The sequence below is a fragment of the Papio anubis genome, chromosome 9 (genome assembly GCF_008728515.1).
Source record: "Papio anubis isolate 15944 chromosome 9, Panubis1.0, whole genome shotgun sequence".
Taxonomy (NCBI): Eukaryota; Metazoa; Chordata; class Mammalia; order Primates; family Cercopithecidae; genus Papio; species Papio anubis.
The window spans coordinates 44,084,087-44,100,863 of NC_044984.1; the positions used below are offsets into that span (position 1 = coordinate 44,084,087).

The 16,777-nt window shown below is 47.5% G+C and overlaps 1 protein-coding gene across 2 annotated transcripts in view; it reads left to right on the forward strand.

The window, feature by feature from the left end:
• LOC101018365 (tubulin alpha-1C chain) overlaps window positions 1-15,490 on the forward strand; it is a 48,085-nt gene extending 32,595 nt beyond the window's left edge. The window contains exons 1-4 of one of the 2 annotated variants that reach the window (XM_009180672.3): window positions 6,941-7,209; window positions 11,984-12,206; window positions 12,337-12,485; window positions 14,409-15,490. In XM_009180672.3, the coding sequence (XP_009178936.2) occupies window positions 7,207-7,209; window positions 11,984-12,206; window positions 12,337-12,485; window positions 14,409-15,383 (1,350 nt within the window). In that variant the 5' untranslated portion in view covers window positions 6,941-7,206 and the 3' untranslated portion in view covers window positions 15,384-15,490. Of the gene's footprint in view, window positions 1-6,940; window positions 7,210-11,983; window positions 12,207-12,336; window positions 12,486-14,408 lie in introns of those variants that run through there. The other variant, XM_009180673.3, reaches the window with a different exon arrangement.
• The last annotated feature ends 1,287 nt before the right edge of the window (window positions 15,491-16,777 follow it).

Consider the following 16,777-nt stretch of genomic DNA (forward strand, 5'->3'; position numbering starts at 1 on the left):
GTAGTGCAGTGGCTCCCACCTGTAATTCCAGCACTTTGGGAGGCCCGGGAGGAGCATCACTTGAGCCCAGGAGTTTGTGAGCAGCCTGTTTTTATAAAAATTAGCTATTTATGTTTTGTTTTTTGTTTTCTTTTTGAGATACTCTCGCTCTGTTGCCCAGGCTGGAGTGAACTGGTGTGATGTGGCACATTGCAACCTCCACCTCCCTAGTTCAAGTGATTCTCCTGCTTCAGCCTCCCAAGTAGCTGGGATTACAGGTGTGCACCACCACGCCTGGCTAATTTTTGTGTTTTTAGTAGAGATGGGGTTTCACCATGTTGGTCAGGCTGGTCTTGAACTCCTGACCTCAGGTGATCAGCCCACCTTGGCCTCCTAAAGTGCTAGGATTACAGGCATGAGCTATCGTGCCTGGCTATAAATAAATAATTCAAAAATGAATTTTTCTTTCTTTTTTTTTTTTGAGACAGAGTTTTGCTCTTGTTGCCCAGTCTGGAGTGCAATGGCACACTCTTGGCTCACCACAACCTCCACCTCCCAGGTTCAAACAATTCTCCTGCCTCAGCCTCCTGAGTAGTTGGGATTACAGGCATGTGCCACCACGCCCGGCTAACTTTTTTGTATTTTTAGTAGAGACGGGGTTTCTCCGTGTTGGTCAAGCTGGTCTCAAACTCCCGACCTCAGGTGATCCGCCTGCCTTGGCCTCCCAAGGCTGGGATTACAGGTGTGAGCCACTGCGCCCAGCCAAAAATGAAACATTTTTAAAAATGTCCTAGGCCTTCACATTCACTTACCACTGACTCACTAAGCAACTTCCAGTCCTGCAAGTTCCATTCATGGTAAGTGCCCTACATAGGTGTGCCATCTTTATCTTTTATACCATGTTTTTACTATAGGTTTTGAGACGGAGTCTCACTGTGTCGCTTAGGCTGGAATGCTGTGGTGCAATCTCGGCTCACTGCAGCCTCTGCCTCCTGGGTTCAAGCGATTCTTGTGCCTCAACCACTTGAGTAGCTGGGATTATAGGTACACACCACCACGCCTGGCTAATTTTTGTATTTTTAATAGAGTTGGGGTTTCACCATGTAGGCCAGGCTGGTCTCAAACGCCTGACCTCAAGTGATCTGCCTGCCTCAACCTCCCAAAGTGCTGGGATTACAGGCGTGAGCCACCATGCTCAACCTAGATACAAATACTTACCATCTAGTTACAGTTGCCTAAGTATTTAGTACAGTAACAGGCTGCACAAGTTTCTAGCTTTGGAGCAATAAGCTAAGTTTGCATATGTATACTCTGTGATGTTCCCACAATGAAGAAATTGCCTAGGATGCATTTCTTAGAACAGATCTTGGTTGTTACGTGACACATGGCCGTACATGAGTAAAAAGAGACCGGTTTTACCTCTAAGTTTCCTAACTGTAATTTATGCACTGATATTCTCTAGTATTCAGATTTTATTGCCTTAATTATGTACCAAAAAAATTACTTAGTGTACTTGATAATGGCTGGCTGTGTGTCCTGGGAGCAGGAGGAGGCAGGTGGAGATACAGAAAAGTAAAAGGGAAAATATTATCCTGAGATTCACAGTCCCTAAACAAATTCCCCATTGTCTTGCTTGGTGGCAAGAAGTTAGTCACAGGGAAAGAAAACCTCCAGGGGTCTTCCACTTTGGGCTGCCCGAGTGCTTTTTCAGTACATGAATAAATTTATTAAATAAATGTTACTATAAATAGAAAAGTTTTTCAGACTCTATGATATAGTCCACTTATTAGAATAATACTGTAGACAATTGAAGAATGTGAGTAGTTCCTTTTAATTTCCTCCAAGAGAATTTTATCTGTGTATCCTAAGGGAATGGGGGAAGGGAGCAAGGGAATGGTGGTTAGTTCCAGGAAATATTGATTAGCAAGAGCTTGAGTAAGAAGTCGTGGGTGTAGGGATACAGGGTGGGAATACAGGGCAAAGGAACCGGTTCAGTTGTTTCAGTTAGTCACCGAGGAAGCAATGCCACAGCACTTTATTTTTAGGAAATATAAAGCAGATCAGAACAAGTCAAATCTCAGTGGAAAGAAAATGTGTAATTTCAGAGATGAAAGTCAATCTTCTATGGTAACCTCCCAGAACGGAGCTAGCATTTCACATACTAATCCATGCCAAAGGGGAAGTCATCCAAAACACAGCTCAGATCAGGGAGGAAGAGAACTTCTAAAGAATTTGTAGGAAAGTTGTAAAGACAGCAAACATTTGTGGGATAAAAGAGAAATAAGTAAAAGTTAAAGGATCCAAGGACTGTTTTTCCCATAAAAGAAAATAACATGTTACCTAGAAAATAGTGTCCTGCTATTCTGTACGTACAAGGCGTAAAAAAGGAGAAAAAACAAACTGCCTTGAAATACATAATTTTATTTATTTTGGGTGGAACAGGGTCTCAGTTTTCCCCCCAGGCTGGAGTGCAGTTGCAAGATCTTGGCTTACTGCAGCCTCAGCCTCCCAGGCTCAAGTGATCCTCCCACTAAAGCCTTCTAAATAGCTGGACGACAGGCACACACCACCATGTCCAGCTAATTTTTTTAAAATTTTCGCAGAGACAGGGTTTCGCCATGTTGCCCCAGGCTGGTCTCGAACTCCTGGACTTAAGCAATCTGCCCACCCTGGCCCCAAAGTGTTGAGATTACAGAAATGAGCCACCTCACCTGGCTGAAATGCATAAATCTTAAAAAATGCTTATTGTAGGCTGGGCGCAGGTGGCTCATGCCTGTAATCCCAGCTGTTTGGGAGGCCAAGGCAGGCAGATCACCTGAGGTCAGGAGTTTGAGACCAGCCTGGCCTACATGGTGAAACCCTATCTCTACTAAAAATATAAAAATTAGCTGGGCGTGGTGGCAGGTGCCTATAATCCCACCTCTGGAGGCTGAGGAAGGAGAATCACTTGAACCCGGGAGGTGGAGGTTGCAATGAGCCAAGATAGCACCATTGCACTCCAGCCTGGGCGACACAGCGAGACTCTGTCTCAAAAAAAAAAAAAAAAAACCGCTTGTTTTAAAGAAGGTTGTTCAACTGCCGAGTCCTAGCTGCCCTTTGGGGTTGTTAAAAGTAGGGTAAATTCTTTTTTTTTTCTTGTTACATTAGTAACCTTGCCATAGGACTACAAATTCAATAAATGACTTTTCTAGGACTTCCCTTTCCCTGTTAACTAGAGCCAATAACAGGCTGAGGAAGAACCTAGAATAAAAGAGACAACTGTCATTGTAGGTATTTAATCTGACTCCTATCTCTTGTGGTTTGGGGTAAATTATTTCAAGTCTCAGGACTTTATTTTCCATAGTTCCATAATACATACCTCTGTAAAAACTAATTTATAAAAACTTTACCAAGGCACTACTGCAATAGAAAACATTTTGTTAGAAATTGCTACATAAGCACAAAATATTCCTACATCATTAATTGTAACATGTAATTTGTAACTGAATACAAAAAAATACTTCAGCATTACTAGTATTCCAGCAAAGAAAACAAGAGTTAGGCTGAAAAAAAATAAGGTTCAGTTTTATCTGAATTCTTTTCTCTTTACTAATGTTTTGTGATGTTTTGTGAACATGCTATATGATAATTTAAAGCCCAAGTTCCCCAAAGCTGCAGTAGGTATGCAACGCTTATTTCCCTAAAGCATTGTAAGATTACAATGAAAGCCCCATCTCTAACTATTTATCTAACGTTCTGGTGATTCTTCAGTCAAGATGTTGACTGAGAAAGCATGTTTTCTCCTTTGCTCATATTTGTAGAGCTCACATGAACCCCACAAACTTTGAGTCACACATCACAGAGTGTTAGGGCTGGAAGGGCCTTACAGAGGATGCTGTCCAATCTCCTCATATTTCACATTCAAAACCTGGACCCTGAGGAGGGGAAATGTCCATCCGAAGTTTATTAGCCAGGCATGGTGGCTCACGCTGTGATTCCAGCACTTTGGGAGGCCAAGGCAGGAGGATTGCTTGAGCCTAGGAGTTCAAAACCAGCCTGGGAAATATAGTAGGACTCCATCTCTACAAAAAAAAAAAAAAATTAGCCAGGCATGGTGGCACACATCTGTAGTACCAGGTACTTGGAAGGCTGAGGCAAGAGGATTGCTTGAGCCCAGGAAGTTGAGTCTGCACCACTGCACTCCACCCTGGGTGACCCTGTGAGACTCTGTCTCAAAAAAAAAAAAAAAAAAATGTTATATAAAAAAAAAAAAAAAAAAGGCTGATCACTGAAGCAAGTCTTCTGTCACCCTATTAATAATTTAGCATAGTCTGGGCGAATTGGCTCACACTTGTAATCCCAGCACTTTGGGAGGCTGAGCCCAGTGGATCACCTGAGGTCAGGAGTTTGAGACCAGCCTGACCAACATGGTGAAACCACATCTCTACTAAAAATACAAAAATTAGCTGGGCGTGGTGGCACATGCCTGTAATCCCAGCTACTTGGGTGGCTGAGACAGGAGAATTGCTTGAACCTGGGAGGTGGAGGTTGCAGTGAGCTGATAGCGTGCCATTGCACTCCAGCCTGAGCAACAGAGCGAGACTTCATCTCAAAATAATAATAATAATTTAGCATATTTTTGGTGAATTCTGGAAACTGTCAACTAAAAAGTAAGATCAGTTTCTGCCTCTCCTTACACTGTAATTTTTAGACTCAGAAAGATCTATTAATATAAAGGGTGAATGTTTAACTGTCTATCCAGGAAAGAGATTTTTCCCAAAAAAATTCCAGCAGAGGGCAGCAAATTTAAATATGGATCCCAATGCTTAAAATTTATTTGAAGAGAATTACTTTTTTTTTTTTTTCCTGAGACAGAGTCTCTGTCACTCAGGCTGGAGTGCAGTGGCACAATCTCTGTTCACTGCAACCTCCACCTCCCAGGTTCAAGCAATTCTGCCTCAGCCTCCCAAGTAGCTGGGATTACAGGTGTGCACCACCATGCTTGACTAATTTTTGCATTTTTTTTTTTTTTGGTAGAAATGGGATTTCACCATATTGGCCAGGCTGGTCTCAAACTCCTGACCTCAAGTGATCCGCCCAGCTCAGCCTCCCAAAGTGATGGAATTACAGACTGGAGCCACTGCGCCAGGCCTGTTCGTTTTCTTCCTTATCCCACTCTAGAATATACTCTCCATGAGGCAGGGCCATCAGTTTTGCTCACACATATTCCCTAAGCACCTCGGATACTGTGCTAAATATATCTGGGGAATGAATGAAAAAGTTGAAAAGCTCTACTAAGACTAAAATCTCTACACATATGTTCCACAAGGGCCATTTTTTTTTTTTTTTTTTTTTTTTTTTGAATGGGGTTTTTCGTTTTTGCTCCCGGGCAGTGGTCGGGTCTCAGCTCACTACAAGCTCCGCCTCCCGGGTTCACGCCATTCTCCTGCCTCAGCCTCCCGAGTAGCTGGGACTAAAGGCGCTCGCCACCTCGCCCGGCTAGTTTTTTGTACTTTTTAGTAGAGACGGGGTTTCACCATATTAACCAGGATGGTCTCGATCTCCTGACCTCGTGATCCGCCCGTCTCGGCCTCCCAAAGTGCTGGGATTACAGGCTTGAGCCACCGCGCCCGGCCCACAAGGGCCATTTTGTATGTGTGAGTTGAAGTATACATCTTGAACTCCTGACCTCAAGTGACCTGCCTGCCTCAGCTTCCCAAAGTGCTGGACTTAACAGGCGTGAGCCACCGTGCCCAGCCAGAAAATTCACTTTTGTTCTCTCAATATTTCCATAAACTCTGTGTTTCCCAGAGATGGTCAAGGAATTCATGAGCTAAGATAACGTGATAGAGTTGCAGAGAAACAAAAACAACAGAAATAAAGGGCGCTTCTCAGAAACCTTGGCAGAGATGGTCAGAGAGGCACATTTAGTATGAAGCAGTACAAGTTAGTGTTGAAGGATTTAATTCCTAGGAGCCCTACTTGCCTCATCTGCAAACGGGATAATAATTCATAGGGCTTGTCATATGAATGAAATGTAATCATGTGATATGAAAAGCCAATTACTCGGCCGGGCGCGGTGGCTCACGCCTGTAATACCAGCACTTTGGGAGGCCGAGGCGGGCAGATCACGAGGTCAAGAGATCGAGACCATCTGGCTAACACTGTGAAACCGTCTCTACTGAAAATACAAAACATTAGCCGGGTATGGTGCCACGCGCCCGTAGTCTCAGCTACTCAGGAGGCTGAGGCAGGAGAATCGTTTGAACCCGGGAGGCAGAGGTTACAACGAGCTGAGATCGCGCCACTGCACTCCAGCCTGGGTGACAGAACGAGACTCCGTCCCCGCCCCCCCCCCCCAAAAAAAGCCAAGTACTCTGCATAGTTAGCAATCAAAAACTGGAAGCTATTCATTATCCTAATGAACTGAAAAAAACCGCTTTCGCAGCTATAGGGAGGAGACTGTTAGGAGCCAAGGTTCATTTAAAGAGGAGGTAAGGAAAAGCAGCCAAAAAGGTGGGAATAGGGTTTAAGGCGCGTTCGTGGTGATTGAGACCTAGAGTGGGCAGCAAGCCCTCTCTCTGGACAGCCCTCAGGAGCGAGGGGAGCGGGCGCCCAAGGGCCCAGCCGGGGTGCCCGGCAGCCAGGACGCCGAGGCGGAACCCGCAGCCTGGCCCCGGCGTCGGCGCCTCCCCGGCTGCGTAGGGAGCGCAGCCGCGGGGACCGGAGGCGAGGCCGGGGCGGTGCAGGAAGGGCTTCCCTCCAGGGCGCGGTCGCCCTCTTACCTGGCGTTTCCCCTCGCTGGGGTTTTGCCCACCTGACGCCCCCGCAACCCACTGGGGACGGGGCAGACGCTTGGCCTGCTCCCTCCTCCCAGTGGACGCTTCCGTCCCTGTCCCAGCCCATTCTCCAGCCCTAGGACCCTTCCTCTCTTTCCTCCCCTTCCTGTTTCTGGCTCCTTCCGACGAGTTTGGTTTGAACGTTTGAATCAGCCAATCAGCGCCGCGCGCCCCAACTCCGCGGGTGCGGCCTGGCGCAGGCCAGGGCTAGAAGGTGGGGCCGCGGCGGCCCGGGCCAGGGCCCGGGGCCCGCCCTCACGACACGTGGCCGGGAACCGGGTATATAAGGCCCCTCGGGGCCGGCCACCGTTTCACTACTTCTCCCCCGGACTCCTTGGTAGTCTGTTAGTGGGAGATACTTGTCGCCCTTCGCCTCCTTCAGCGCCGCAGACCCCTTCAAGTTCTAGTCATGGTGAGTGGGGTCCCTCGGGGCTGGGGAAGAGTGCGCGTCCCAGGGGACGGCGGGCCCGGGAACTACCGCCTGCACCTCGGGCCTCGCCCAGGACAGTTTCAGATGGTCCCGGTCCCCTCCGGTTAACCTGGCTTGTGGTGGCCGGACTGGAAGGTCGAGTTCACTGGACAGACACCAGTTCGGTCCCGAAGACCTGGCCCGGGTGCCGCCCTCAGTGGAAATGGAAAGCCCACTTGATCCTAGTGAGGGCTTTCCCCGCAGGGCCCGCGACTGTACTAGGGAGGAAGGTCAAGGAGCCTAGTCATTGGCCTCCAAGAACTTAAACTAAAAATCCCTCCCCACGTTTTCTCAAGCGACTTTTCCTTCCCACTGCCTTACGCACCGGGCTCCGGAGGCCCTCGTGCGCTCCCGCACCGACGGTGCAGCACTTCCTGGCGTCCGCTCTCCAGCACCCAGTGACTCGCTGCTGAGTCACCTGTGGCCCGGCCCTGGGGAGAGCTTCCAACTGCGCCAGTCCACCTGAGGATGGAGGCGGGCCCCTCCCTGGAAGGGAATAATTAACTTTCACGTTGCCTAAACCTGCATTTCTGGTGTTAATCTAGTGGTAGGTTTACAGCTGGAGCTTTCTACTTAAGCCGGGTTTAAAAACACGTCCACAAAAGGATATTTTCTTATAAAATCAGAGTTGGCCCGGTGCGGTGGCTCACGCCTGTAGTCCCAGCACTTGTTCGAGACCAGCCTGGCCAACGTGGTGAAACCCTGTCTCTACTTAAAAAAAAAAAAAAAAAAGCTGAGCATGGTGGCGCGCGCCTGTAAGCTACTCGGGAGGCTGAGGCAGGAAAATCGCTTGAACCCAGGAGGCGTAGGTTGCCCTGAGCCGAGATCGCGCCACTGCACTCTCGCCTGGGCGACAGAGCGAAACTCCGTCTCAAAAAAAAACGGAAACCCCAGAGTAAACTAGTACCACGTGTTCTTAGTTCGGTTTTCAAGAAACGTGAAATTATACATAACTTGAGTGTTCTCTATAAAGCTTCCAGAAGTACTGAAAACAACTGTCTTAGGCCGGGCGCGATGGCGTATGTTTGTAATCCCAGCACTTTGGGAGTCCGAGGCGGGAGGACTGCTTGAGTTCAGGAGGTCGAGACCAGACTGGGAAACACGGTGAAACTCCGTCTATACAAAAATTAGCTGGGCATCTTGATGCGCGCCCGTAGCTTCTCGGGAGGCAGGGGTGGGAGGATCTTTTGAGCCTGGGAGGTGGAAGCTGCAGTGAGCCTAGATCCCACCACTGCACTCCAACGAGACCTTATCTCAAAAATACATATATGAATTTAAATATAAAAATCATATGTAAATACATGTATATGTCGCACTGTACAACTTATTGTTTCTTTTCAAGCAATACCAAAAAGATACTGGTAAAAGTGTGATTCACAAAGTAGTTGAGACCCTTTAAAAAGCAGGAGAGCGGCCGGGCGCGGTGGCTCACGCCTGTAATCCCAGCACTTTGGGAGGCCGAGGCGGGTGGGTCACCTGAGGTCAGGAGTTCAAGACCAGCCTGGCCAACATGGTGAAACCCCCGTCTCAACGAAAAATACATAAAAATTAACTGGGCCTGGTGGCGAGCGCCTGTAATCCCAGCTGCTTCAGGAGGCTGAGGCAGGAAAATCACTTGAACCTGGGAGGCAGAGGTTGCAGTGAGCTGAGATGGTGCCACTGTACTCCAGCCTGGGTGACAAGAGTGAAACTCTGTTTTTAAAATAAAAAATTAAAAAAAAAAGAGCGGCAGCAGACTGATTTGGGCGAACACTGGTTAAATTTTCTTGTTTTTTAACGAGAGGAAAGAGCTGCTTATCCAGTGAACACTAGACCAGTTGACTCCACCTGTGCCTCACTTTCTCCCACGTGGCCAGGGGAGAGTGGAAGGTAAGGCAGTGGCTGAGGACATTGCCTGCTAAGCTTCAAGAAGACAGTTTAGGCTGAGCAATGAAAGAAAGATTGTGGGTGCCAAAATAGAAGAAGCATTTAAACAGAAGAAGCATTTTGTTAAAATGAGTGGATCTTAGATATTTTATCTCCTTGGGCCTGGGGGCCATCATGGTGAGGTATCTGGTTATCTCCAGCTTTTTGGGGCTTTGGCGTTTCCAAAGTCCAGTTAAAGATAAACATGATGCCGGGCGTGGTGGCTCACGCCTATAATCCCAGCACTTTGGGAGGCCGAGGTGGGCGGATCACCTGAGGTCAGGAGTTCAACACCAACCTGGCCAACATGGTGAAACCCCATCTCTACTAAAAATAAAAAAATTAGCCGGGAATGGTGGTGGGCACCTGTAATCCCAGCTGCTTGGGAGGCTGAGGCAGGAGAATCACTTGAACCTGGAAGGCGGAGTTTGCAGTGAGCCAAGATCATGCCACTGTACTCCAGCCTGGGCAACAGAGTGAGACTTTTTCTCGAAAGAAAAAGGTAAACATGATGCAATGGTAAATAATCATGGGCTCATTAGAACAAACTACTCCTGTTCTCCCACAGACCTGGAGCTGGGCAAGTAGACACAGGTGATACTGAGCTTGCTGATGTGGTCAGGAGACCTTGATTATTTCATGGGGAGTGTAGGCGGGAAGGAGGTTAAAGGTTGTGAGTAATTAGGGTTTTATTATCTCTTGGGTTATGAGACCAGGCCCTTTGAGAATTTATCGAGTGCTCTGCCAGTCTCCAAAGTGGCTAATCTGACTTATGATGAAATACTAAACACCTGTTTTGTGTTTCTGTTAAGTCTGTGTGTACAGATTCTGTTTGTTGCCTTATTTTACTAAGCAGGTGTGGGTTTGGTAACTTCTAACCATATTTTGCATTGGCCCCTCTGGCCCTTCTAAATTGGTCTACCTCAAAAAATATATATATAGAGAGAGAGAGACACAGACTGACTGAGTCTTGGCTCTGTTTCCCAGGCTGAAGTGCAGTGGTGAGATCTCTGCAGTCGCCGCCTCCTGGGTTTGGGTTCAGGTGATTCTCATGCCTCAGCTTACCCCAAGTAGCTGGGACCTACAGGCGCACACCACTGTGCCTGGATAATTCTCGTATTTTTTTTTTTTTTTTTTTTTTGGAGACGGAGTCTTGCTCTGTCGCCCAGGCTGGAGTGCAGTGGCCGGATCTCAGCTCACTGCAAGCTCCGCCTCCCGGGTTCACGCCATTCTCCTGCCTCAGACTCCCGAGTGGCTGGGACTACAGGCGCCTGCCACCACGCCCGGCTAGTTTTTTGTATTTTAGTAGAGACGGGGTTTCACCATGTTAGCCAGGATGGTCTCGATCTCCTGACCTCGTGATTCGCCTGTCTCGGCCTCCCAAAGTGCTGGGATTACAGGCTTGAGCCACTGCGCCCGGCTAATTCTCGTATTTTTAGTAGAGACGGGGTTTCAGCATGTGGCCAGGCTGGTCTTGAACTCCTGACCTCAGGTGATCTGCCCACCTTGGCCTCCCAAAGTGCTGGGATTACTGGTGTAAGCCAGCACCTGGCCGGAAACAACTAATTTCTTAACCTATCAGTAAAGTCTTGGTAACATTTCTAGCCTTTATTATTATGGTCTTCCCTCTCCCGGAGATGTTTTGATGGTGAAGGAAAAATGTTCTTCCTTTTTTTTTTTTTTTTTGAGACGGAGTCTCGCTCTGTCGCCCAGGCTGGAGTGCAGTGGCCAGATCTCAGCTCACTGCAAGCTCCGCCTCATGGGTTTGCGCCATTCTCCTGCCTCAGCCTCCCGAGTAGCTGGGACTACAGGCGCCCACCACCTCACCCGGCTAGTTTTTTGTATTTTTTTTTTAGTAGAGACGGGGTTTCACCGCATTAGCCAGGATGGTCTCGATCTCCTGACCTCGTGATCCGCCCGTCTCGGCCTCCCAAAGTGCTGGGATTACAGGCTTGAGCCACCGCGCCCGGCAATGGTGAAGGAAAAATGTTCTTCCTAACAGATTCTTCTACATGGTTAAAAAGCTGCCTCTGACCACAGTTTTTAAAATACAGCTAACTGCTGCTTATCCAGCATTTTCTTCATGAGTCATATGGCTGTAGTTTGCTGGTTTAAGCTGGTTTTAAAGGAGGGAGGGAGAAGCTTTTGTCTCCCAAAGAATAGGATTAAAGCAGGACCAGAATGAGCTCAGTAGTTACACAATCATTCAGAGAATGAATCAGAGCTGGAAAGGGGAATTTTGCCTTAGTTTAAGGAATCATATCTACTGTGGCTACAAAGCAATGGTCTGGTCTTGCCGAGTAGTTCATGAACATATCTTTGGTTTTCCAAGGCATTTTTGCTGAATTAGGTCTTCAAAAATTTTTACTTTTGAAAGTAGTCCCTGAGCAGGAGTGGCCTGCTGAAAAATGGTTATCTTTTTTGTTTGAGATGGAATCTCTGTCACTCAGGCTGGAGGGCAGTGGTGTGATCTCAGCTCACTGCAGCCTCCACCTCCTGGGTTCAAGTGATTCTCCTGCCTCAGTCTCCCAAGTAGCTGGGACTTACAGGTGTGTGCCACCATGCCCGGCTAATTTTTTTTTTGTATTTTTAGTAGAGACACAGTTTTGCCATGTTGGCCAGGCAGGTCTCGAACTCCTGACCTCAGGTGATCACCTGCCTCAGCCTCCCAAAGTACTGGGATTACAGGCGTGAGTCACTGCGCCCAGCCAGTTATCTGTCTTGAAGGTTAATCAGTCATTAGGTGTGAATCATTCCTAAATGTCCCATCTGATGTATCATATCCTGACATTTTCCTTTCTTCCTCCCACAGCGTGAGTGCATCTCCATCCATGTTGGCCAGGCTGGTGTCCAGATTGGCAATGCCTGCTGGGAGCTCTACTGCCTGGAACATGGCATCCAGCCTGATGGCCAGATGCCAAGTGACAAGACCATTGGGGGAGGAGATGATTCCTTCAACACCTTCTTCAGTGAGACGGGCGCTGGCAAGCATGTGCCCCGGGCCGTGTTTGTAGACCTAGAACCTACTGTCATTGGTGAGTTGACCTCAGTAATCCAAGTGAGATCCCAGGGTGCTGGGACAGGAGGTCTGTCCTGGGGGCTCCGCTAGTCACCCACTCACCCACTCTTTCCCTCTCCCCTGCTCCTCACCGTCATCTTCTCCAGATGAAGTTCGCACTGGCACCTACCGTCAGCTCTTCCACCCTGAGCAACTCATCACAGGCAAGGAAGATGCTGCCAATAACTATGCCCGAGGGCACTACACCATTGGCAAGGAGATCATTGACCTCGTGTTGGACCGAATTCGCAAGCTGGTAAATATAGTACTTTAAATAAAGTGGGGCAAGAGTTTCTTTTGTGGTTCTGAGACCAAACTACAAAAATCATTCTTTGCAACTGAAATGAGACTATTGGCATTGCAACTAAAATGCAACTGCTCACTAAATTAATTGGATCTCTGAACCAGATGGTCTTGGGTTTATGGGATAACTATGGGGTAGGAGGAAGTGCTCATTAGCCTATTTTGATTCAAGCTGAGACACCCCTTTTGAGGTCATCTTAGTCACACTGAGTAGGTGGCTGACTTCTATATACAACTAATTGATTAAAGTCACTTAAAAAATCTGGACTGGTTCCTTCATGTCAATAAAGTTCAGAGAACAAGAAGCCAGTGTCACACTGACAAGAAACAGCCAACAGTGGAAACTTCTAGTACAGCTGAAAGTGGAGTCGGGAGCTTCCTTATGAAGTGTGCTGTTTGGATCACTTTAAGAGCCTGGCAATCAGATGACTCTTTGCTCCTTAGGCATGTGGGAAGCTTGTAAGTAATTAACCAGAGATCAAGCATGATGGCCTGGGCAGAGTAACTTGTCAAGAAAATCACATTGTATTTTAAGCCCAGCCATGACTGCTCCATTCTAAAAAAAGAATGGCCTCATCATTCATGGCTTCATACTTTCCTCAAATGTTTACGTAGTCTTCCCAGAAAAACTGGACTGGTGTTTCCTATGCTTAAAAACTAAGCTTTAGTTACAAGCACTGACTTGGAAATCAGGACCTGCCTTTAGGGACAAATAAACCTAGTAGCTAGTTAGGGTTCTGGAGTGAGGTTTATTGCCTGCCAAAATAATTGCATTTGTCCTTAGCGTTACTGGGTTCACAGGGGGCTTAATGGGTGTAATTGGTAGGTGAGAGTCTGTCTTGTGCATTGATCTCATGTAGTTTATGGACCCACAGGCTATGAGGGAGCTGAGTAGAGATGTTCACAAATCTGAGGCCCATCACTTGGAGAAGCAAGAGTTTACAACAGAATACTTTATTTGGAAGGTCAAAATCATTCCTTCTTAAAGTAGCAATTTGCTAACCAAAATAGCCCAGTTAGGTGGAAGAAATCCCCAACAATCTGAGGTCTCATGGAATTGTGGTTGTGTCACTTTACCCGAAATGAATGGACTTCTTGGTACCTGGTATCATATATTGGGTGCTTACTGTGCCAAGCACTATGCTAAGTACTTATTTAATTCACAACCTAAGGTAGATTACTATTCTCATTTAATCAGTGGAAAAACTGAGAAATGAATGTGGTCATACAGTAAGGAACTGGTACAGCCGGATCCTGACACAGCCTGACTCCAGTACCAGGGTGTTAGAACTTTGGCTATTCTGTTGTTCCACCTCAGAAAGCAGCTGCCAAATCTTTATAAGACATCCACTGTACTGGGCTGGTGATCCTGGGCCTGCCCCTTAGGAGCGCTCCAACTAAGAAACTGCCCTGTTCTGTGGCCACAGCAAGGGAATCAGAGGCTGCCCTCCCAGTTACCAAAACTTGAGTCGTGTATGCAAGCCTAGACCTTGTAATTCCTCTGCCTGAGGAAGTAGTTCATCTTAAAATAGTCTTAGCAGAGGTTTTCTGCTCAAGGACTTGATTGTGAAAAGTTGCTCTGAATCACTTAGCACTTAGAAGCTTTTGTTTTGTTTTGTTTTGTTTTGTTGTAAGACAGAGTCTACTCTGTCATCCAGGCTGGAGTGTAGTGGCATGATCATCAGTCTTGAATGCATGGGCTCAAATGGTCCTCCCACCTTGGACTCCCAAAGTGTTGATTACAGGCATGAGCCACTGCACCTGGCCCAGAAGAGTTTTAAAATTGGAATTGGTGTAGCCATAGATTTATAGAAGTCCTCTGCAGGTTTCACAACAATGTCTCGCAACACTAAAATGAAACGTTTTTATTTTGCAGGCTGACCAGTGCACCGGTCTTCAGGGCTTCTTGGTTTTCCACAGCTTTGGTGGGGGAACTGGTTCTGGGTTCACCTCCCTGCTCATGGAACGTCTCTCAGTTGATTATGGCAAGAAGTCCAAGCTGGAGTTCTCCATTTACCCAGCGCCCCAGGTTTCCACAGCTGTAGTTGAGCCCTACAACTCCATCCTCACCACCCACACCACCCTGGAGCACTCTGATTGTGCCTTCATGGTAGACAATGAGGCCATCTATGACATCTGTCGTAGAAACCTCGATATCGAGCGCCCAACCTACACTAACCTTAACCGCCTTATTAGCCAGATTGTGTCCTCCATCACTGCTTCCCTGAGATTTGATGGAGCCCTGAATGTTGACCTGACAGAATTCCAGACCAACCTGGTGCCCTACCCCCGCATCCACTTCCCTCTGGCCACATACGCCCCTGTCATCTCTGCTGAGAAAGCCTACCATGAACAGCTTTCTGTAGCAGAGATCACCAATGCTTGCTTTGAGCCAGCCAACCAGATGGTGAAATGTGACCCTCGCCATGGTAAATACATGGCTTGCTGCCTGTTGTACCGTGGTGATGTGGTTCCCAAAGATGTCAATGCTGCCATTGCCACCATCAAGACCAAGCGTACCATCCAGTTTGTGGATTGGTGCCCCACTGGCTTCAAGGTTGGCATCAACTACCAGCCTCCCACTGTGGTGCCTGGTGGAGACCTGGCCAAGGTTCAGAGAGCTGTGTGCATGCTGAGCAACACTACAGCTGTTGCCGAGGCCTGGGCTCGCCTGGACCACAAGTTTGACCTGATGTATGCCAAGCGTGCCTTTGTTCACTGGTATGTGGGTGAGGGGATGGAGGAAGGCGAGTTTTCAGAGGCCCGTGAGGACATGGCTGCCCTTGAGAAGGATTATGAGGAGGTTGGAGCAGATAGTGCTGATGGAGAGGATGAGGGTGAAGAGTATTAACCTGTGTGCTGTACTTTTACACTCCATTGTCTTGGAACTGTCTTATTTTTGTTCTGTAAATGTCTATTGCCCTACATTGTTAATAAAAGTGATGTTTCCATTTTAAATGTCTAGCTGACTTAAATACTTGATCCAGTTAAAGTTGGATGTATGAGGCTGGTAGATGAACCACCTGACTTGAGGGTCTTGCTCTGTTGCCCAGGCTGGAGTGCAGTGGCATGATCATAGCTCATTGCAGCCTTGAGCTCCTGGGCTCATGTGATTCTCCTGCCTCAGCCTCCTGAGTAGCTGGGGACTACAGGTGCATACCACCATGCCCAGCTATTTTTCTTGTAGAGATGGGTTCTTGCTATGCTGCCCAGGGTAGTCTTGAACCGGCTTCAAGTGATCCTCCTGCCTCAACCTCTCAAAGTTTTGATTATAGGCATGAGCCACTGCCCAGCTTGTTGGTTTATCTGTTTTTAATTTGGGCCTGAAGTGAGTGGTTATAGAATCATTTTGTAAGCAAGGAAACAAGTTCAGATTGAGCCAGTGCTTCTAACAAAAATGGATGTGAATCAACAGTAGATACTAAAATACAGGTTTGGGGTCAACCTGGTGGCTCATGTACTTCGGGAGGCCAAGTTGGGTGATCACTTGAGCCACCGGAGTTCGAGACCAGCCTGGGCAACATGATGAAACCCCATCTCTACCAAAAAAAAATGTGTGTGGTAGGGTTAGGGTATAGGGCACGTGCCTATAGTCCTAGCTACTTGGGAGGCTGAGGTGGGAGGACCACCTGAGCCCAAGGAGGTTGAGGCTGCAGTGAGCAGTGATTGTACGACTGCATTCCAGCCTGGGTAACAGGGAGACCCCTGACTCGCATTTAAAAACAAAATGCAGGTTCTAAATCTATAGGCCTGAGGTGAGGCTTCAGACATGTCTTAATTGTTTTTTCTTTGAGATAGTCTCTGTTGCCCAGACTGCAGTGCAATGGCATCATCATAGCTCACCGCACCCCCTTGACCCGGGCTAAGCCATCCTCCCACCTCAGCCTCCCAAGTAGCTGGGACTAAAGGTGTGTGGCACCATGCCTGGCTGATTCTTGTAATTTTTTTTTTTTTTTTTTTTTTTTTTGGTGGAGATGGGGTTTGCCATATTGCTTAGGCTGGCCTTGAATTCCTGGGCTCAAGCAGTCCTGCCTCCCAAAGTGCTGGGATTACAGAAGTGGGCCACCACACCTGGCCCCTAGATACTTTTTTTTAATAACCTCCCAAATGATGCTGTTGGTCTGATGTGACCACATGTACAGTAGCAAAGGGTTAGATAACAGTAAACGTTGGAGCCAAAATTCAGGTGCCCAGCCACACTGCCAGAACTATTGCTGTCAGTCTTTAATAAAGTATTGGTCGCAT